Genomic DNA, 23,290 nt, shown 5'->3' on the forward strand with positions numbered 1-23,290 from the left:
TGCACTTATGCTAATTTATTAGGTGATGGATTATTCAACTGTTCAAAAAGACTTAAAGATGCGATGCAGTCTGTGAGATAATTCAAAACGCAACATGACGCATGCAGTACTGGTGAACGTTGCAGCTTAAGTGCTTCATATTTTCATTCAGCCAGTGAACATTCACACGAACATGCTCTCTACTCTGAAGGTGAATCAACACTGAGATACACGGTAGCATGGCTCTGAATAATCCCACCCCACTGGGACCATGGAAGGTGAGTTGGATGACTTACATTTTGTTAATTTCATGCTTGGCCTGAAATAATGTCAATGATGTATGTGTTTGTGCACACATCAGCGGGTGCGTGCGGCATGTGCATACTACATGTATGCATTTGTGTCCTCTTCAGATCACAGTTTATGACCAGGAGAACTTCCAGGGAAAGCGTCTGGAGTTTACCTCGGCCTGCCAGAACATCATGGAGTGTGGCGTTGACAACGTTCGCTCCCTCAAGGTGGAGTGTGGAGCGTAAGTGAGACAAAACGCTCTGCAAGAATCATCACACAGGAGACGATGCAAAGCTTATGCTCGTCTGTTTCTGTAGACAAAAAGATATCGGAGCTAATCTGCGGACATGTATTCTAAAAACTGTATCTGTTACTGGTTACAATCATAAGCTTGCACCTGAAATATCTGATAACTGAACACGCATAAGAAGCCATGTTTGTTCAGGACAAACATGGCTCTAACATCTTCCAGTCAAATATCCCAGTGATCCAGTAGTGCTGTGTACATGTAACTGTGTGCTTGTCGCTGACAGCTGGACAGGATACGAGCACTCCAGCTTCTGTGGACAGCAGTTTGTGTTGGAGAGAGGCGAATATCCTCACTGGGAGTCGTGGAGCGGCAGCAACGCCTACCACATCGAGAGGATGATGTCCTTCCGGCCCATCTGCTCTGCTGTGTGTTTCTGTGCCTAAAAACAGTAGCATCTGCTTTCTCTCAGTCTGACTTCTTGCATACTCCTCCAAATGATCCTTTGATTTCAAGAACAAGAAAAAAAATTACATGATTTGACTCAAGATTTCCCAGACCTAATGTATATTATTAGAGTTTTTAAATCCCACCCACTGTTAATGATGATCTGTGTATTCATTTTTGCCAAAGGACTGTCTTTGGCATCTACAGGGTGGACAGGAAAAGCAAATGAATTGCAAATGTTTAGTTGACAGCACGAGCATAAAAATAATCTTTCTACTATCCATGTACATAGCTACCAAGGGATATCTGGTGTTTAACAACTTTGACCATCTCGTGTGCACACAGAACCACAAGGAGTCCAAGATGGTGTTGTTCGAGGGGGAGAACTTCATGGGACGCCAGTGGGAGATAAACGATGACTACCCCTCTCTGCAGGCCATGGGCTGGGGAAACAACGAGATTGGATCCATGCAAATTCAGAGTGGCGCGTAAGTCTGTGGCTCAGTCATGACAGGCCTCTGACAAAGCTGGCATGAACACAGAGGATTAGCGGCCTGTTGTATGATATGATAGCGAACTGGACGTACAGTAAATAAAACACAGGACAGTGTTGCTTTTAGATGTTTTTCGAATGTGCAGCATTGCACAAATGACTTTGCAAAAAAATTCCTCATCATGCAGCCGGTGCTGGCTATTTGCAGCCCACTTCATGCAACACCAGATTACTCCCCCACCCTGCTGAAATCTGTGCATCTAACCTTTTATTACAACCTAAAGAATTGTCTTTAGATTACTTCTAACACGTTTTTGCTCTCATGGGTCTTTGTATGTAGTTAATTATAGCACGATTATCAGCTTTTATACCATGAACGAGATATTTAAACCTGCTGTCAGACCTCAGCTGAGTTTCAAAGTGGTTTCTTCATAGTCGCCGCCTTCTATTCGTGTTGTTTGAGGTTTGGTTATTTCATGTCACACAGGCTACATTTCACCCACTGTAGACACCCTATTATTTTTTACTCACTGGTCACTTGTCTCCTCCTCCAGCTGGGTGTGCTACCAGTTTCCAGGTTACCGTGGTTACCAGTACATCATGGAATGTGATCGCCATGGCGGCGAGTACAAACATTACAGAGAGTGGGGCTCCCATGCTCAGTCCTTCCAGGTGCAGTCGCTGCGTCGGATCCAGCAATGAGACCGGCGGCCATCTCTCCCAGCCTCTCACGCTTTACCTCCTCCACATCCTCCTCCTCTTCCTCCCTTCACCCAGTCATTCCAGCGCCTACTGGTGCTTTAACAGCAATTTTGTTTTGTTCTGTTGCCAACTGTGAAAAAAAAGAAAAAGAAAGAAAATGATGGGATGAATTGAGGAGAGAAAATAAACAGCCATCAAAGAGAAGCTCCTGACTGATGTCCCACAGAGGAAAGAAGAGGAGGAAGTCAAAGGGTCTCAAGGTGGCAACAGGGTGGTGGTGCCACTCAGAGTCACATACTTGGGTAAATATGGTGCTACCAGTGATCAATAAACAAGGAATGGGCAACTTAAAATAAAAGACAAATACAAAAGTCTGCTGCTAACCTGAATGGTGCTGAGTTGTGATTTATTTCCCTTTTTCTTGAAAGCATGAGCAGAGCAGTCTTTTTAACAGGCACTTAAATCAATAACTAAAGTAAAACTTTTAAAATATGCACAAAAATTAGATGCATTGTGGCTACTTCATTTGCACATGAGAGCCATTTTGTACGAGGTACTCATGCCATGTTTCACAATTCATCAGTTAAGTGTAGGAACGATCGGGAAACATTAGACAAACATTAGAGTTACATCACAAATCCTTTCTTAGAGTTGACCTTTCTAAATGTTCTTCTTGTATATATATAAAAAAAAAAACTTTTCTCCTTGACCTACACAATCACCCTTAACTACTATCATTACATTTAAGGCATTAAAAAGGTCAAGCTGGAAGCATTCCACCAGGCATACCGTGTGGGGGATTTATCTGATCCACGGGTCATGTTCATTTTCGTTGGGGAAAGCTTTTGCAATTGTTTGTCGTTTTAACATAGAGCACCTGCTCTGACAAATGATTGACTATATCGTAACGTTACTGTTGCAGTAACTGTGTCTGACAAGACACGACGAAAACACGACGCTGGTGGCAGTACTTATACCGGGGCCGTCAGTGTTCCAAGTACGGAAAAAATAAATGAACAAAATTAAGTTCGAACTGCTTCGGTCCACCTTAAAAAGTTCCGTCATCGAGGAGCTCCGCCCTTTTGAGGTGAACGGAAGTGGATGGAAGCAGGGTGACCAGAGTGGCTCTGACAGCGAAAACACATATGTTGTCGGGGAGCTAGGGCCCAAATTAATCGACTCTGGTGATTGTTCTTCGGTTCGAAAGTCCGAATGGTGTAGAAGTGGAAGATAAGTCAACATGGTAAACATCTGTGAACGTTTCCCGACGGCGCTGAAACTACGAGTGTCACTTTTCGCCTTCCTCCTGCCTCTTGTTGTCTCTCTTGGCGATGCCAGGCTACACGGGACACGAAGCGTCGGCCCCTCGACGGAGGAAACGGTAGAAACTTACAACAAATACTACAACTATGTTGAGCTAACCACCCGTTTACAGTCATTAGCCCAGAAATACCCTCATATTGCGAACCTGTCAAGCATAGCTCAGTCTGTGGAGGGCAGAGAGCTCTGGGTGATGCGGATCACCGTGGAGCCCAACAAAGACACAGCGGGGAAACCCAAATTTAAATACGTTGGGAACATGCACGGCGATGAAACCGTGTCCAGGCAGGTGTTGGTTTACCTTGTGGAGTACCTGTTGACTAAATATGGGGAGGAACCGCGGATTACAGAGCTGGTGAACAGCACGGACATTTACATCATGCCCAGCATGAACCCTGATGGCTTTGAAAAGTCCATAGAAGGGGACTGCGCCGGCGAAGCCAGGGGTCGAAATAATGCCAAAAATAAGGACTTGAACAGAAGCTTTCCTGACCAGTATGACGGGACCACTGCCGATTCAGATAGCGTCCCCGAAGTCACGGCTGTGATCAGATGGATCCTGGAGAATAAGTGAGTATTACTCATCTCTGACACACACCAGCAGCCTTCAGTCTTAAACCCATGAACCTTATCGTTCCTGTTAATGAGCAAACTGCATTATTTGTGCTTTCTCATGTTTGTATAAATACATTACGATTACACACCGAGTCACATTTCCATCACCCAAATTGGTGATGTGTAATCGGTGACCTCTGTTCTGGGACATGATGACGGAATAACGTGTGAGCAGGAGTTTATTTCCATTTCTACAAACAAGTGGTCCAGCTTTTTGATCGAGAAAATTGGAAGAGCAGACCTCAACCCTTTCACCTGCACAAATATATCAGTTAGGCTCCAGGACTGTTATGCGAAAAGGAAATGTTCCCTCCTGGAACGATATTTCCTCTAGATCCGCCATCAGTTGAGTCATTTCCGCATGAGGTTGGGTTTGCAAATCTTTTTTTTTTTTATTTTTTTTTTTAGGCACATCTCAACACATGATCTGCACACAGGTAAACAAACCGGCTTAGACGATTCGGAAGTCGCTCCAGAGCAGAAAGGGTGGTTTCCATTCGAGTTGTGGGCAATATTTCCGACGCGTTACCTGAAAAGCTGCGAAATTGTGCAATGTGTGTGCGTTTCCTTCCTCTGCAGCCTTCGAGTGATTTAGAGCTGGTTCAGAGAGATGCGGGTGGTGTGGGGGGCAATCCCCCTGTCAAAAAACAAAACAAAAAACAACCCACTGACGTTTGATAAAAGGAAGAGACATCATGAATTAATGAACGTGGTCTAAAGCCCGGTGACTATGGAAGTTAAGAGTTTGAACAATTAAAAAACAAACAAACAAAAAAAACTCTTAGGCGGGTAATCACAGCCCTGTATTTACTTGTAAGTCGTCATTTCTGTCCAGGATTTATTTGCCGATCTTTGCCGACAGGGCCTGTCTTCATTCACCTTTACCTTCAGCTGATATGCTTCAGCTTTATCTTGAGCTCCTTGCACGTAGTTTTTTTCGCTCCTTGTCGCTGTTTTGAGGTTATCTTGGAGAATTTGCATGAAGACAGCTTCGTGGAAGTGCAAACACGAGGTGTTTGCTCTGCAGATGGGCGTGCGACCGATTATTTTGTTTACTTACCATGTGACACGATCAGCTGTCAAAGCCATTAGATAATATGGCAAAAGCAGACGAAGTCTGAACAGCAATAATTATCTGACCAGTTACTCAGTCTCATTACATCCGCTTCCCCAGAGGCTTGATCTGTAGCTCTTAACTGTTCTTTAAGGCTGCCGCTGTAATCCACCCCCCCCTCTCTCTAGATTTGTGCTGTCGGGGAACCTGCACGGCGGCACCGTGGTCGCCAGTTACCCGTTTGACGACTCTGCGTCCCACCAGCGCCAGGGCTACTACAGCCTGTCGGAGGACGATGCTCTGTTCCGCAACTTGGCCCTGGCCTATTCCCAGAAGCACCCTGTGATGAAGACCGGCGAGCCCAGCTGTCCCGATACCCCCGATGAAGTTTTCCAAGATGGCATCACCAACGGGGCCCAGTGGTACGACGTGCCGGGTGAGGCGACCGAGTTTATCCATGGAGGAAGGAAATGCAGAATAATCTCAGTGTTTTTTGGTGTGCTGCAGGGAAAGGTCTCTGGCTCCTGATTGGGTGTGGTGTTAAGAGAGGAAAAGTTAAAAGTCTAGAATCACACAGGCATTCTTTTCACTTTACAATTGATAGATGTCTGCGCAGTTCTTCTTCTTCTTATTATCCGTGAAACTTCAACATTGGCTGATTAATAACACCTTAAGGCTTCAGCTGCTGTCCTGAGAAGGTTTCCCTCCTCTAATACAGTTCATGAATGAAAATATCTGTATTTGCTGAGCAGACGTGGTTTGTTGAAGTTAAAAGCCCCCTTTTTCAGTTGCCTCCCCCCTGACTCGATGGCACTGAACATCTGTTATCTGTAAGGCCTCAAAATGAGTTAGCGCGGTTGCACTGCTGTGATCTCTGTCAGAGTTGGCATTTATCACAAAGCTGAAAACCGTAAGCTCAGTTCATTACGTGTGTCTGCCAAAGCCCGTGATTACTGACTGTATCGGAGCAGCTGAGGACTGTAGGTATTTACAGGCTGAATATTTGGCACACCTTGTGTACCAGCATTTACGGCCCCCTCTGCCCTTTAAATGTGTGTCTTTTTTTACCTGAAACTAAATGCAGCCTGGGCTGTTTCTCTGTCGTCTGTATAATTCAGGTTCAGTGAGCAGGAACTTGATCAAAATTACTGCTGCCTTTGTTGGCTTTTCAGTGGAATGAGTGTGTGTGTCTGAAGCCTCCGGATACGGTGCCAATTTAGTCTTCACATGTTTTAATTTCAGGTGAGGGCAGTGTGCCATTTGGTGACTGCTCGTGCATCGGAACAAATCGGCCTCGGTCACAGTGCTTTCCTCTTGATGAAACACCAGCTCCCCAGAACCAGCACCTTATGCTCTTATTCTTCAGTTCACTTCTTTTGAAGGTTTTATAGATTTTTAGTGCGTCAGCTCCCTAATTTTATGGGTGTACTTGGCCACTCTGTTGTGCAGGTGCCCCCTTTTTCCTCCCAAATTCTGATTGGGTCGTTCAAAACATGACTTATTCACGCAAATAATGTTTTAGTGAGCCTTTTTTTAAAAATTATTTTTTTTTTTAATCAAATTGTATACTTTGATCGAGTTTGATTGTGCTTTAAACGGCCAAAAGTTTTGAAACAAGTATTTATTCAAAATGGATGGTAGATGTGTCAATGCAAGTGTGGCCACCATTTGGAGCAGCAACGTGTAAAGTTGAGCTGACACAGAGCGTCGGAATACCTTTTAAATGGTATGTGCTCGTCTTACAGGTCACCCTAAGCCTCTCATGATATTTACCGTCACGTTATTTGTTCACCACTCAACTAACCGAAGCTGCGAATCATTACCCCAACCTCTGGAACACGGTCTCAAATAGTGTTCAAATTCAAGAAGTCTTTCAGCTGTTCTTTGTCATAAAAAAACCCTGAGAAAATGGCCATTTTAGCTGAGAATGACACAGTTTGATTGTAAAACAGCTGGTATTCAGGCAGAGGTGGACCCACGCTGTTAACATGATGAGCCAGTCATTAAAGCTCTCGGCAGCAAGCCTTTTTTCCTCTTATGTAAGGGTGGAGATGGGTATCAAGAAAAGAGTAAAGACACATGAATAGACGATGCTTTTATCTCTGAACGGCTGCAGCGAGGACTATAGCCTCTTGTACATGGGGCGCCTGCTGTACCCACTACGCCACAGACCACCCCCATCCTTACCCACCTTTTAAAGCTTTTTCTTCACTTTCTAATGCCAAAGCGTTTTTTTGTGCAATTTATTCATGTAATTCATTCCAACTGGTCCAAATGATAATGGGTCATTTGTTGAGAGCTGCTTGCTTGGGTTGTTGTGATGAAGAACCACAAGACGACGAGGCCCAGAGTAAGATTTTCCGTTATGGAAATACCGTCGCGCTGCAGGGTGATAACCTGAGTGCTGCTGGTTAGCCGTAGCCATGTTTTGCATTTTATAAACAACTGACAGCCGTGTGACAGCTTTACCTGCTTTGTCCTGACGTGCGTTTGACGGAGTGAAGGACTTTGGCGTATTGAAATCAAACACTGAAATCATTTCACACGACACGCATCTCTGTGTGTTCCACAGCAAGTTCAGCTACTGGCTCTGGCTTTGGATACATTGTCTGTCCAGTGGTTTCCTGCTAAGCTCAGGGCGTGTCGCTGGATTTGGTACATGAACAGGATATTTAAATTTAGGGCTGCTGTTGTCTGCCCATGTGTCGGCCCCGCTCTTTGCTTGCAGGATGTTTCCTTTTAAGTGATTTGTTTTAATAAGAGCTGTACCTGCCAGAGAAGACGACTGAATGCAGAGCTGGTGTTTTCTTATCACTAACAGGCGATGTATTCTAAATGCTGCATTTGGTTTGGTTGACATAGAGCTCGCTGCCACCACAGCACTGAAGGACAACTCCTCCCTTATTTGACTTCAATCCAAAATGTTTCCTCAGGAGACTTCTGGAACGCTGTCTCAAAACAGGCTTTTCTGCCACAACAACGCCGTTGTCATCAAGAACACCTGTTTGTCTCAAGTTCCACACGACCTTCACATTAGCTAGCTACTGTGGGTTTGCGTATGGCCGTTTGTGTCTTGCGTTTGGCTGTCCACCGTGTCCAGCATCTCACCAAGGGTCGCTGTGGTGCAAGCCAACAAAAACGTAAACATTTTTATGTAATGTCTTCTTAATTTGTCTAAATCAACACATGCTTCTTAAGTCCAAATCTACTTCGGCATACACGGGTCACAAAATGGAATGAAGAACATAAAAAAGGGGAACTTATAAATGGCCAGTACGAACAGGAAGAATGATCACGACAAATGAAGCCTGGTGCAAATGTCTTTGTGGCAGAAGTTACATTTCTGTAAGGTCTTGTCATCAGACAAGCAGATGAGCGTGTTGCCCGGTGCTATCTCGGTGATATCTGGTGGCTGTTCAGGGGGTGTTTATGGGTATGATGACATTAGCACTGTATGTAATGCAGACTGAAGTGCCCATACAGAGCTGTGCTACAGTAAAGGTTAAATGTGGCTTTATTGTGCATCTTAAGAAACTAAAGTTTGTTCGCTAAGATCTTTTTCTTTTGTTTTGTTAGTGTTTGCCGTCTGAGCACTTTCACGCCGACTGTTTTAAAAAAAAAAAAAAAAAAAAAAAGTGACAAAGAGTAGCTGTTTGGTTTGGTTCCTGCAGCCAGCCGCCCAGCATGTAGTCATGGGAACCCTCCAGCCAGGGAGCCTGTGACTACTCACTGTTGCTCCATAGGGATGACCTGATCAGCAGGCTCCTCTGCAGTGTGTGTGCTTCTGTTTGCTTTACCAGGGAGCACGGTGGGTGGCAAACTGCAGATGTCATGGCCTGCTGCCACACTAAATACTCTCTTTAAGCGAAAAGGGACAAAGACGGCCTCAAGCCCTTCCAGAAATCGACTCTTTCCCTGCTAATGAACAAGCCAGTGGGGTCAATTTGAGGAAGCATCAGACTAACCTTTAGATTTAAGACAATTCCTCCTCTATGTCTAATTGAACACTCTTGAATGAAAAGACAGATGAGCTGGGCTGTTTCTAACATGCTTTGTGTTAACATTGCTGGCTTGTTATCCAGGAGGAATGCAGGACTACAACTACCTCTATGGAAACTGCCTGGAAATCACCATGGAGCTGAGCTGCTGCAAATATCCTCCTGCTGCCGAGCTCCACAGGGAATGGGATCTGAACAGGGAATCCCTTCTGGCCTACATGGAAAAGGTAGAGCTTACAACAAACAAGTAAATCAAGTTATCGCCACAACAAGTGGCGGTCGTGGCTCAGTGGTTAGAGTCGGTCGTCCAATAACCGGAAGTTTGGCAGGTTCGATTCCCACTCTCGCCACTCAAAAAAGATTGGTGGAACTGACAGCTGGAGGGGTGTCAGTCCACCTCCTTGTCACGGCCGAGGTGCCCTTGAGCAAGGTACCGTACCCCCATGCTCCCCGGGCGCTGAATGGCTGCCCACCGCTCCAGGTTGGCATCTGTCTCTGAGTGTGTGACCCTGTGCACACCCTGTTGTCAACAGGTGCAGGGGAGGACAAATTTCGTGTGTATGCATGACCAATAAATCGGATCTTAATCTTAATCTACAAAACCCGTCTCCTTGTCTCCCAGGTGCATATAGGCGTTCGTGGTTTTGTGAACGATGCAATCAGTGGAGCAGCCCTCAGCAACGTCAGCATTGTGGTAACAGGCATTCGCCACAACCTGACTACTGCAAAACACGGGGACTACTACCGCCTCCTGCTCCCAGGAATGTACAATATCACAGCTGTGGCTCCAGGGTGAGTCCTGCTAATGCTTCACACAGGTGGATTTAACAAAAAGAAGTCATTCATTGAAGGACAAGGTCACGTGACGGTCATATATCAAACTGCGGGCACTTGTGACAGCACGGTGGGCTCAAGTTTCATTGCAGTTCTCCCCCCCCCCCCCCCCTTTTAATTGTTATGTTAACCTGGTTCTTCCAGGCTGTTGCATAAAAACATCTTAAGTCCCATGTTTTCGCACAGATTGGAGTGTTTTTCCAAAGGAATGTTTTACGTCACTTACTTCCTCTTAGAGTTACAAAGTAACTTGTTGCTGAGGTGCGGGCAAACGCATTTCTTAAGTTCAGTGTTGAACTTCCTTGTAGAGTTTAAAAGGAAGCTCTAAATAAGTGTCTTTGTTTCTAAATGCAGGTACCTGCCAAAGACATTCAACAGTGTTCAGGTTGTTGAGGGCAAAGCCACGGAGCTGAATTTTACCGTGTTGCCTGTGGGGGCAGATATCGTCTCTCTGACTACAACCTCTGTGCCGTCCACCAATGATCCAAACTTTTCCACCACAAACTCTTCTAACTCCACCCGGACCATGGGGGATCCCCCTGTCCCTCCACCTGTGCACCAGCCCATCCGGCCGCAGGAGTTTCGCCACCACAACTATGCTGACATGGAGTTGTTTTTACGCAAGTACAGCAGCGAGTTCCCCTCCATAGCCCACCTTTACTCTATTGGCCCCTCCGTGGAACATCGTGAGCTCTATGTCATGGTCATCTCAGACAACCCAAAGGTTCATGAGCACGGTAAGTTTTAGGAGGCAGTTTATGACAGGAAGAGTTTCTTTTTCTTTTCTTTTTTTTTTTTTTTTTTTTTTTTTTTCCCCTAAAAAAAAAACAAAAACTGATTTAAATTCTGCGTGTTTCTCTCTGCCAGGTGAGCCGGAGTTTAAGTACGTGGCCAACATGCACGGCAATGAAGTGGTGGGCCGCGAGTTATTGCTCAACCTCATTGAGTATCTGTGCCGTAACTATGGTTCTGACCCGGAGGTCACTCAGTTGGTCAACAACACCCGCATTCACATCATGCCCTCCATGAATCCTGACGGCTATGAAGTAGCCACTGAAGGTGAGGGATGAGGACACGTCCGAACCATGTTAAGTTTTTGGAGATCTACCTCTCGTTAAAAGATGCCTTTTTAATAAACAGGTCAAGCAGGCTTTAGACAAACTGCTTTCAGATTCAGGAGTAAAGGTGTAACATTGCAGGTCTTGGACAGTAATTTGATCATTTGACTAACTGCTCCCTGAGTATATGTTGCTGCTATCAAATTTACAGCCTTAGTAAGTGAAAGGGAGCTTCAAACCGACCAGACGGCATTCATAAAAGGGTGCTTTAAGATTTGTGAAATTTCTGGATGAATATGACCCGTAATGCCCTAAAAGCAGAATACTACACTCAGTGTGACCCGCAGTAACTACGACTAAGTATTTCTGGCTGGAAATTTAACCCCAGTCATGCATGCAGAACAGCTTGGGCTCCGGTATGTTAGTAGGTTTCCTCCCATGAGCTCCTCGCTTCAGATGTTTTTTACCCCCAAAATCCACTGCTTTGGTCAAGAATTCAGGATTTTCTGCAAGTAATTCCGGTCAATACGCACCGAAAACGGATTTGAACCATGATGCAACTTTCACCACCATTGTTCTAGTTTATCTGACTGATTTCTTAGCACCACCTCTGTCTGTTAATGCCTCATAGTTGATAACTGCTGTCTGACGGAGGTGGACTTACAGGCTTACAGACACACACAGATGGCTCATCGCTTGACTTTGCTTCCTTATAGGCGATGTGAAGGGCTACAGAGGGCGGAACAACAGCAAGGATTTTGATCTGAACCGCAACTTTCCGGACCAGTTTTTCCCCACTGCTGAACCCAGACAGCCAGAGACTGTGGCTGTAATGAACTGGCTGAGGAGCATCCCTTTTGTTCTGTCAGCCAACCTCCACGGAGGTACGGCCTCATGTTGAACTTTTAGCTCAAAAGCCTCCAGTCTTTCATTGTCGAGGCCTTCATTTGATCAACTCGTATTCATGACTTATTCATTGCTGGTGAAAGAAATTCACACACTTTGACGTTTACACCCACCGTTTACAGCAAATGAGCCACACTGAAATGTATTATCACCACTCGTGTCTCTCTGCCCCGTCTCATCTTTTTTGTGGAATTCAGGTTCTCTGGTGGTCAACTACCCTTTTGATGATGGCAAAGATGGGTTAAGTCATTACAGCAAGTCGCCTGATGATGAAGTCTTTAAGCAGGTGTCAAGGGCCTACTCACAGGTAACTGGACAACGTTGCTGTGGGATTTTTTTTTTTCAGGCTTTAGAAAAAAAAAAGAAGATGTTTTTAACACTTAAAAAATGTCTGCTGACTGCTTTATTTTTTGTTTGTGAACAAACTGTGGCGCCGAAGTGTCGCTGGCTGCTTCAGTCTTTTTTTTTTTTTTTTTTGGTTAAATCTGAGGAGAGGCAGTGTTTCAAACTTGCCTACAATGGCACCCATTGTTTGCGATTTGTGTGCAGGAGAATCCTCTGATGCACAAAGGACACCCTTGTGAGGACCTGTACCCTGAGGAGTATTTTGAGGATGGCATCACCAATGGTGCCCAGTGGTACACTGTTCCTGGTATGTCTGCATCTTTGATATTTGACCCTCTTTTTTTTCATCATTTGAAAATGATGCCTGGCTTCACAGAGTAATGCCTTGATAGATGCTATAATCAATAAACAGTTTATAAAGACATATGTCATAGTTTGTTGACGGCTGGTTGGAAGCTTACGTGCTGTCATTCAAGCCGGCTGCAGTCTGAAGGATATGCTTCACCATCTGTTTTATTGTTGATGGGACCTTTGCTAAATGAGCATGCTGCTATGTTGTACAAAAACTGGAAACTCACTAGAAAAATGTTTACTGGAAAAAAGTGGCAAATAGTATAAATTAATTAGTAAGAAGGTATTTCTGCATTGGCTTCACTTTTTGCCAAATTGACCTAAACTGTTAAGATTTAAGATTGGAGATGGGTGTTAAAGGGGAACTCCGGGGCATTTGAAGCGTGTTTCCATTGCTAGAGGTTGTCAAAAACTGCTAGTAGGACACAGAGAGGTCCAGATCTGTGCTCCCTGTGTGAAGATCGCTCTGTCCGCACAGCATGTCATGCGAGGCTAATACGTGGTGGCTAAGGGGCAAGCGCTAACCCTTCCACGTAAAACAACAACTTGCACACTGCAGAAACGTCACACCACTTTATAACCCATCCGACAATAAAGTCACAAGCCTTACCATCAAAACCATATGCATGGTTCTCACATTACTGGCATGGGGACGTTACAAAACAACTTTATAAACAGCATGTAACTCACCGGCTGGTTGTACGCTCGCGCATGTGAAAGCCCAAAAGAGTCGATGGACAATAATTCCATATACAAAACAATTATCTTCTCTAGAAAAACTGCGTTCAAGTATTTAAAACATTACAAGAATATTACTGGGCATGTATTGTTGTAATGTTTTAAATACTTGAACGCAGTTTTTCTAGAGAATATAATTGTTTTGTATATGGGATTATCCTCCATCGACTCTTCTGGGCTTTCACATGCGCGAGCCTACAACCAGCCGGTGAGTGACATGCTGTTTATAAAGTTGTTTTGTAACGTCCCCATGCCAGTAATGTGAGAACCATGCATATGGTTTTGATGGTAAGGCTTGTGACTTTATTGTCGGATGGTTTATAAAGTGGTGTGATGTTTCTGCAGTGTGCAAGTTGTTGTTTTACGTGGAAGGGTTATGCCCCGGAGTTCCGCTTTAAAGGAGCCCCTTTTCCCCCAGGTGGAATGCAGGACTGGAATTACATCAACACCAACTGTTTTGAGGTGACCATTGAGCTGGGCTGTGTCAAGTACCCCTTGGCCAAGGAGCTACCAAAATACTGGGACCAGAACTGGCGAGCCTTGCTTCAGTTTATACACCAGGTAGCAAACTCATATAAATATATACTTAATGAAGAACTCTTCTTCACGTTTGCTCAGTTTTGAGTGCATTCCTATTTATTTGGGTTTTCTGTAGGTTCACACTGGAGTAAAGGGAATAGTTTCTGACATTGAGGATCACACAGGAATTCCTAACGCCACTATTAGTGTGGAGGGGATAGACCACAGCATCACTACAGCTCATACTGGAGACTACTGGAGACTGCTGGTCCCTGGGACTTACACTGTCACTGCCTCTGCCCATGGGTAATGTTTGGTTTTCTGAAAGTTGGACACGCACAGAATGTGACATAAAGCTCCCCGTATCTCTGTGTCCCATTATTTCCAGTGCCACTAACATCTGCTAACCTTCACTGTTGCCTTCGCAGTTACAAACCAGTGACAATCTACGCCACAGTGTCAAAAGATCGAGCCGAGATAGTGGACTTCAGGCTGACTCGTTTAAACTCGAACAGCCCTGGCCAGCCTAATGTCCCTTTCCCATCTGAGAGGGAGCTCCAGAGCTTAATCAAAGAGCTATCTATCGGCCAGGGTTTGGAACAACTGGTCAGGAGCACAGCCACTGATAACAGCTTTCGATACCGACGGCCTAAAGAGCTGTCGGGCTTTTTGAGAGGCCTCACGCTTAACTTTCCTCAAATTACATTTTTACACAGGTAGGTGGATTTTAAATTTCTCAAAGCTTTGTATTAACTAGCCAGCGTAGTTTTGCTTTGATGTCATATCTGCATACCTCTGCCAAATGCCAGTGTTGGTTACAGCAAGTTATTTAGAGATTTCCTAACCTCAGGGACTCTTTATGCTGCTTGGCACTGAAATATTACTGTAGTTCTGACCCGGATTCTGGTTTCTTTTCTCCTTTCTTCTGTGTTCAGTTTGGGCCAGAGTGTGGAGTTCAGAACCATTTGGGCTCTGGAAATTTCCAACAAACCAGCAGAAGCCGAACCATCGGAGCCAAAGATCCGCTTTGTGGCAGGGATCCATGGCAACGCCCCAGTGGGTACAGAGCTGCTGCTGGAGTTTGCTGCCTTCCTGTGCATCAACTATGGCAAAAACCCTGCCATCACCAAGGTGAGGCTCTGCTCCCTCCGGTATCTAAGCGGTGACATCCTAAGCAGTGATTTAGAAACAATTTTTGAGCTTTCTGAAGATTAAATTTTTTTTCTTTTGACATTTACATTCATTTTGCTAGAACAGTGGAGATGGACCATATGTTTGCGTTACATTGACATTTTGCTATGATAATTGCATTGTTCAGTCGTGTTGGTAACTGTTCCCTCTCCTTTCACTTCTTCAGCTGATCAACGAGACCCGGATTTTCATTGTGCCGTCAGTCAACCCCGACGGACGAGAACAGGCTGTCGAGAAGCAGTGCACGTCCACCCGGGGCCTGACCAATACCAATGGCAGGGATCTGGACAAAGACTTCTTCGGTCAGCTGTACTCGTTTGTTTGTGACACTAAAAAAAATTCAGTGTTTTCTTTTTCAGACTACAACTGTCAAAGAGTGATTATAGATGCAAAAACAGTTACCAGAAGAAGAAACCGAAATACACAAACGTAAACTCTATTTTTATTTTAACACCTCTTTTCCGATTTTAACAGGCAATGCGTCACAACGTGTGGCGGAGCCTCAACCGGAGACCAGAGCGATGATGAACTTTATCCTTGACAAAGGCTTCACTCTGTCTGTAGCCCTGGACGGTGGCTCCCTTGTAGTGACCTACCCTTATGACAAGCCTGTCCAGACGGGTAACATCACCATCTGTTGTTTATTTATCTTGCTAGGATGTACAGATGACGCTGTGTTTGCACATACATTTTTTTTTAGTTTTTGCAAAGAGTTTTAAAAGAGTCTGAGATTTGTGACTAATCCAGACCTTTTTTTTTTTTCTTTTAACTTTTGACAGCCTTTTTTTTATTATTATTTATTTATTTTTTTTACAATCATTCAGTCATTCATTTGATGTTTTTCAGTTGAAAATGAGGAGACAGTGAAGTACTTGGCAAGCGTATATGCCAACAACCACCCCAAGATGCACCTGGGGGACACGGGATGTTCCAGTAATGGGCAAAGTATGACATTTGAGTTCTATAATTGCCTGTCAGGTCTGTCACAGATGTCAGCCGTTAAGAAAATCCCTATTATTAATGGATTACTTTTCTGATGCTCAGTCAGCAACATCCCAGATGGAGTTATGAGGGCAGCAGAGAGACAAAGTCACTTGGGGAGCATGAAGGTAAGCCTTTTCACCCTGTTCTCTTTGAAGGCAAATGCAGTTATTAAATAGGCTTCAAAGCCACCACTTTATTGGACAAAGATTTTCAGTGAAGATTGGCTGTTTTGAAAATGATTTGGCTGCATGTTTAAAGGAGACATTGCAATTAGTTTTAAGGCGTGGAGTGAGGCACTTGACTTCACTGTGCCCCTCTTTTCAGTGTGGTCTGTGCTAAAGTTTTAAGCTAACTTGAAAGTGTAAATTGAGCTCAAGTTGCACTCTTGAAGCATTCTGAAGAAGAGAGAATCAGTGCCTCACTTTAGAGCTAATATTAGCCCAAAGGGCAAACTGAACTCACACCTGTACACACACCAAAACTAAAGAAAAAATACTTCTTATTTTCAAACACTTACATCTCCCTCATCTTCAGTTTGAGTGCCGACGGCCGGTACTGAGGACTCTTTTAGAGTTTTACACACTATGTCCTAAATTCCAAACCTATGTAGTAATTCCTAAATCACATATCAGTTCCATAAACCCGGGGCTTCACTCTCGGTCCTCTGTGTCTTGGTTAGATTTTAGAGGTAGATTTTTTTTAGTGGCTAATTTTAAGAGCTGCTGCTTATAAGGTTTGTGGTGCATTCAGTCACTAAATGGAAATTAGAGTTTTCTGAGTTTTGACTGGGGAAAAAGAATTAAAGAATGCCAATTTGGATTTCCTAGTCTGTGATTGAGAGTTATTAGCTCATTTCTCTCTTAAGTTGAGTGAACTATTGCAGATGAAAATTTGCTATTTACTTGCAAAGCTAAATGTTTGAGCTGAAGAGTTTAAACGTCCCAATTTCAAAGTTCAGTGAATGCATCACGATTTGGACTTGATATAAAGATGAGTAAGCAGTGCAGTTCTATTCTCAGCTGAGAGCGTCATGTACGTGTCCTCCTCAAATCTAAATGACATATATTTTTAGAGCAAGAGGCCCTAAACATAGTATGGAGGTTATGTTTTTTCAAGTTTCTAGTGACTTCAGACACCCAAATGTATGCTTTCAAGCACAGAAGAGAGTTTTTTTTTTTCTTCTTCTATAATCTGTCCCTGTTTTTCAATTCTTACTGTTTGAACAAATCAAACAAGGAGTCAGGAACTATCTTTTTTTTTTTTCCTAGTTTATTCTCATGTGACCTTTTATTGCTACGCACTTTCCAGGACTTCAGTATGGACTTTGGCCACTGTCCAGAAATCACAGTGTATACTGGCTGCTGTCTGTTCCCCGCTGTTGATCAGCTGTCCACACTCTGGGCTGAGAACAAGAAGGCTCTCCTCAGCATGCTGGTAGAGGTATGATGCAAGATTTAATCAGCATAACAAAAACAGGTTTCGCATTGCCACACTCTTGTCAGAAACACTATAGATATTCAAAGAATTCATACATGGACTGTTCTAGATCTACTTCCTTCATACTTTTACTGATTTTCTGATTTTGCAAGGCACTCCTGACGTTGTTGTAAATTCTATGGAATTGTGAAATGCCTGCATTTCACAAACTTGTTGCAGTGAGTTTTTTTTCTTCTTCTTCTCTATTTCCACCCCATCCAGGCGCATAAGGGGGTGCGAGGAGTGGTGAGGGACAAAAGTGGAAAACCTATTGCTGGTGCGACAATTGTACTGAACAGAGGGGTGAGAGTGTTTACTTCAGAAGGCGGGTACTTCTATGCCCTTCTCGCCCCCGGGAACCACAACATTGAAGCCATCGCCGACGGCTACCAACAGCAACGTCAAAAGGTACGCAGCCGTTTACGTGCCGTGCGTTACGTTAGCTCGAGTCGTGTGCTTTGAGGCAAGCTCAACACAGCCAGGGTTTCCTTGTGTTGGTTTGCTCGGCAAAAAACTTAAACCTCCGCTCAGAGGTGACGGCTACTGTGACGATGTTCAGGCTTTTCCTGCACATAAAGAAAGAAATTCCATAATAACCAGGAAATCATTATTATTATTTACCATATGAAACTGATTGAATAGTCACTGATTATATAGCTCTAATTTGTTTTCTACTCTGTGTTCGATCTGATTACAGCAGTATGGAACGGACTACATTATCCAGACGGTTTAACCTGAGACTTGAAACTGCTCAGGAAAAAAAACTAGAGGGTATAGATCTGTGAGGAGTGTAACTTTACTGTTTTGCAAGCACCCTTTGAGTAGCTTGTAGGCTCTTCACCTTTGGGACAAAATATAATGACGCAAGTGCTATTCAAATGAAAGACATTATCAGAACATGCGTCTGAAAAACAAGGCGGAGCTAGGACTGTGCTTTTAAAGCCCCTTTGTGTAGTAGAGTTAAATCAACAGAAAACCCCCATCACTCCCTTCCCCCCCTCTAAACATGTTTGGAAAAGAAGCCATCAGTGTTGCCCGGTTTCAACAACATGCAATTCTGTTGTTCAAGTGGAGATCTACTCAGTGCACAAGGTATCAGCAGCTGACACCTTTGACTCTTTATTCGCTGACAGATTATCCCACTTCAAAATGGGCAGATTGGGGTTTCATAGTTCCCAACAGTTTGATATTATGCAGCTTTTCAAAAGATAAACCTCATTGCAAAGCATCAAATGTTCCATCTTTCATTCAGACTCGGCAGCAAGGGAAACAAACTGACAACATAAACACAAAGCAAGCAGAAATATGTCATAGAAAGTCTTTGGAGGAACGTTACCATGGTTCCCCTTTACAGTCTATGTCTGCGTAAGGTGTTGGGCGAAGCACGCAAAATCTCTCGGTCACCTCCAGCTTTCCGTTAGGACGCTCTGAAATCTGAAGGGTGGGGTAGGCCAGCTCTTTGAACAGATGCTCCTTGATGGTGAAGCCGAGCTGCAGGCTGTAGGGTGTGAGCTTCCCACAAGGTGTAAAGAGCAGGGGATCCACCACTGAGTGATACGTCTGCTGGTAGTCTGGAACTGTGAAGCCATGGATCGTCAGATCCCCGCTGGTGGCCCCCTCCTTGTCCCCCTCCTCGTTCCTCCCGACTTCTGTGCCGCGTTCCAGACCTGAGGGATCTGGAAGAACAGCAGCGTTCCTTATGTATCTGTCATCCAGGGGTTTCTGGGGGTCTCCTTCCCTTTGCTCGCACATTAGGTCCAAATCACAAGTTGGAGCCAACATGTATTTCCTCTCCTTAATGGTCTCCCCATACTTTTTGGGACATCTAATACTCTGTCGTAATTCATACGGACGCATCTCATACGTCTGGAAATAGGAAGTGAAATCAGTTTGAGTAAATTCTGAAGCTTTTGTGGGTTCACAGAACAACACAAAAACTGTTTGTATATTTAAAAAGGAAAAAGTAACACTTACTATTTGTCAAAGTCTTTGGGTTTATGCTCAAAGCAATTTACTCAATCAGTTTGGAAACCGTGTGGTTAGAACTCTGAGGTCTGATTTTCTCATCATTAACACTGCCTTTAAACGCCGGCACCGACAAATGAGACGGAGCTGCCTTGCTATGAAGAGTAATCAAGCAAACAACAGAAAAATTAATCCTCAGAGTCTTGTCATTTACCTCTTAGCTGAATAATAGGATTGCCATGAGCCAGCACAAATTTTGACATACAGAAGACACACCTGCACCAGATTGTACTAAGCAGTCACACCTGCAAATGAGAGTTGCCAATTAGATGATTGATTGATTTGTGTTATCAAAGCAGCTTTAAAAGGCTCATTCGGAGTAAAAGCGAGGGCGGATAAGATGTGGGCAAACTTGCTGGTTTTTTTTTGGGACGCACGCTGACATTTTGAGTGCATTAAAACTAATAAAAAATTGTTTTAAAAAAGTGAAAATCAATATTTGTTTTGGTATTGCTTGGCTTGGTTATTTGAATGGTTTTCATGAGCGATGACACATCACTCCAACTGTTTGTGAAATTCTGGAAACAAATTTTTCTAGAGCCTAAACTGATGTGAACACAGCTTTCGGTATTAGGAAGGAAAAACCCAAATAAGTACAGAAAAACGTACGACTGCTTATGTCGCCATCTATAAATCATCAGAGTTTAAGATTTGCACATGAAACATGTTTTTTTTTCTTCCAGGTTGTGGTGTCTTCTTATGAAGCTGCTAGATCCATCATCATTGAGTTTGACATGGACAACAGCATCTTTGGGTTGCCTCGACAGTTTGTTGTGGCCAGTGCAGGTAAGCATTGCAGTGAGAAGACTGTTGGTTAGTCTGTTGGCTGCGTTGACATGTTGTTTGTTCAGTGGAAGTTGTATTGGATTATTGTAATTTCATGTTATGTTTCAGTTAATCCAAACAGCTGTCGACCGGGACCATCTGTCTCACTGTCTGTTATTTTGTATTTCTTTATCTTTAGAGTAGCCTATTATTGCTCCTAATAAGGGGTGTACATGGTACTCGGAGCAAACAAAAAACATCACACAAGCATACAGTCAAACATTGTGTATTTCTCTCCCTCCTTGCAGCAGCCTCCATGACGGCCTTAGTAGTGACGGCGTGCATCATCTGGTGTGTGTGTGCAGCCAAGTCTAATCGTCAGAAAGATGGCTTCCATCGCTTGCGACAGCACCGCGACGATTACGACGATGAGATACGGCTCACCTCTATGGGCTCCAAGAAGTCTCTGCTCGCCCACGAGTTTCAGGACGAAAGCGAAAGCGAAGAGGAGACGTTGTATGCCAACAAGATCTGAGGAACGTTGTACCAGTTTGGCTCAAACCGCTGACCCAACAAGGAACAGAATGAACTGGAATGAGCAGCTTCTCTGTCTTTCTTTACAAGTGATGAAGACACTTTTTGTTCCACCATCAAGTTCTTCGGACTCGGCCGTGGTCACTCCGTTATCGGAGTTACTAAATGAACAAATCTGGCTGATGTTTAGCACGCTTGTTCTTTCTGCCGCAGCTCTATTTGACTGGCCAGACAGAGGGAAGAAGATAATAAAAAAAGAGATGAATTAAGAGGTTTGGCCCACTGTTGTCCTCATCCGCCCTTTATATCAGCCTTTTTTTTTTGTTTCCGAGCCATTCAAGAAGATTCTCAGTCCACCACCTGTCCTGCCTGGCTTGGGGAACAAGCCAATAAGTCCAAATAAGTCTTTTTTTTTTTTTTTTTTTTTTTTTTTTTTTTTTTTTTTTAATTGTTGTGCAATTGTTTCTGGATGTAAGTGCTTTATCTCCCATAATCTCCCCCTGGTATCTGTCATCCCCATGGATTTATTTCAACATTGCCTCAAATTAGGAAATTAAAACTGATTTGTTTCTTTTGGTTAAGGTACCAGAGCTTCCCTGATAGGTCCGAGCCTTCGGGAGACAGAATCGAGCACCGTGCCTTGGCTGTCTTATGTAACTGAAAGCGGCATTTCAAATAGTTAATACTTAGTCCACGCTGTAGTTTGATCCATCCTATACTCAGGGGGCACAGAAAGAAAGGACTGCTGAATCCAAGTGTTGCACTGTTTCTGCACAGGTGACTTTAGGCTTTCTGACTTTGTTTCAGCAGTTTTATATTTTTTTGCAGTAAATTGATCGTTTGGTGTGTAAATCTGGGAGCAAGCTTCCAAAAATCATCAGGGAGAATCTGTTATACAACCCTGCCTAGTTAGTGGAGAGTGCTGCATGGTTACTTGCACTAAATGGAAAGCAAGGACCGTCCCATATCGTTGGCCAAGAGAAGAAGTTAAAAAAAAACAAAAAACGATGACTTTCCAAATGTGTTCATCGTCAAAAGAATGTGTTTCGAATTCCTTGTTTGTTTTTAATGTTGCTGTAGAATGATTTGTACGTGGAAAATTACTGCCGACCGTCATGTCATATTAGGTTTGTGCCCTCTTTTCAATCACAGGTATGTCTGAAATCTGCAACTGAAGCGTGCGAGTTTGGTTTTCTGCTGAAAATCTATCTATCGGAGTGTTAGGAGCTGCCCGTACAACCTAAAGGTCGCGTGCTGAAGATCAATTCTCCAAACCTATGATGAAACAGCGGGGCTATGATGTAAATCTTAATCCAGATGTGACTTGAGGGAAATGTAATGCGGTATTTCTTTTAAGAAAAACTCCCCGAGTGTGAAGACAGTCCAGCTATTTTGGAAGGTTTTTCCAGTGATGGGGAAGCTATAGAGAGATATTTTATTCTTTGGTTATCATGTGCTCAAAATGGCACAGAATTCCATCGCAACCACCAAAATAATGATGAATGAACAACAAAAAGAAAAGATACTCCTGAAAATGATAAGAGAATTTAAGAAATAAATAAATAAATTTTTATCACAGGGCTGTCGCGAGTCTTTAAATGTGGGAGTTTGCTGCATGGTTTCTAAGCAATACACAGCGTTCTCTGAAGAGTTTGCCCTGGTTTCCAGCTATTTTGAACAGACGTGTCCTGACATCTGTGCAGGGAGACGGATTTGTAAATTATTTTTCTTATACTGTGTTTATGAAGCCTGTGTGTGTGTCTGAGTGAGAGAGCTTTTCAAAGCTAAACGTGTGTCACTATGTTGGTGTGAGAATTTTACATAAACTGGATAAATCGGCTGTAAATATTGTTTGCCAATTGTAAATGGGTGGGGAGTGCACTTCATGTTTACCGTAAAGTCACGTCGGCACAATTCAAGAGTCTGTGTGATCCTGACATGCTAACGTGCACAACAACTCACAAAACAAGGAAATAAAAACCTCTCAGCACGTCTCGCCTTTGTGTGGCTTTTTCCACGGGCCTTCCGTTACTCTCTTGTGACACTTGTCACGGACCTCCCAGCAGTGAAGGAGAAAATCGTATAGAAAAGCAAATAACCGAGCATGACTTGTATTTCAAGTTCAGAGTCAGCACATTATAACTAAGATCCTCAACATGTTTGGGAATTCAGTTTCAGTGACACTGGACTGAGTTGCACAAGTTTCAGAAATGGGGGGATTACCATTCTCTTTTTCCTTCGAAGCATCAAGTTAATTTCGTGAATGTTTGTGTTTCTAAGAATGTTATATAAATAATGAAAGCCAGGGACATAGTAATGTAAATAATGCTTATGTTCATTGTATTTTAGTCAAATCCCATCAAACTGACATGGTAAACGTGAGCTTCTCCAACATGAGGTCATCGAAAAGTCCTTTCC

General features: G+C 43.6%; 2 protein-coding genes across 2 annotated transcripts; both read left to right on the plus strand.

Annotated features, from left to right (window-relative positions):
* The first annotated feature begins 218 nt into the window (after positions 1-218).
* On the plus strand, positions 219-2,376 carry cryba1a (crystallin, beta A1a). The gene is made up of 5 exons (XM_075474421.1): positions 219-257; positions 393-511; positions 804-945; positions 1,310-1,452; positions 2,012-2,376. The coding sequence occupies exons 1-5, from the start codon at positions 219-221 to the stop codon at positions 2,157-2,159; spliced, it is 591 nt and encodes a 196-aa protein (XP_075330536.1). The 3' UTR covers positions 2,160-2,376.
* An 865-nt stretch (positions 2,377-3,241) lies between these two features.
* Positions 3,242-22,862, plus strand: cpda (carboxypeptidase D, a). Its single transcript, XM_075473540.1, has 21 exons — positions 3,242-4,049; positions 5,337-5,584; positions 9,231-9,373; positions 9,769-9,938; positions 10,335-10,717; positions 10,848-11,039; positions 11,755-11,922; positions 12,142-12,251; positions 12,494-12,596; positions 13,797-13,939; positions 14,034-14,203; positions 14,326-14,613; positions 14,833-15,028; positions 15,255-15,390; positions 15,563-15,709; positions 15,935-16,033; positions 16,133-16,197; positions 17,381-17,512; positions 17,771-17,956; positions 20,257-20,359; positions 20,647-22,862. The coding sequence occupies exons 1-21, from the start codon at positions 3,400-3,402 to the stop codon at positions 20,871-20,873; spliced, it is 4,059 nt and encodes a 1,352-aa protein (XP_075329655.1). The 5' UTR covers positions 3,242-3,399; the 3' UTR covers positions 20,874-22,862.
* The last annotated feature ends 428 nt before the right edge of the window (positions 22,863-23,290 follow it).

Source organism: Odontesthes bonariensis, chromosome 9, assembly GCF_027942865.1.
Source record: "Odontesthes bonariensis isolate fOdoBon6 chromosome 9, fOdoBon6.hap1, whole genome shotgun sequence".
NCBI lineage: Eukaryota > Metazoa > Chordata > Actinopteri > Atheriniformes > Atherinopsidae > Odontesthes > Odontesthes bonariensis.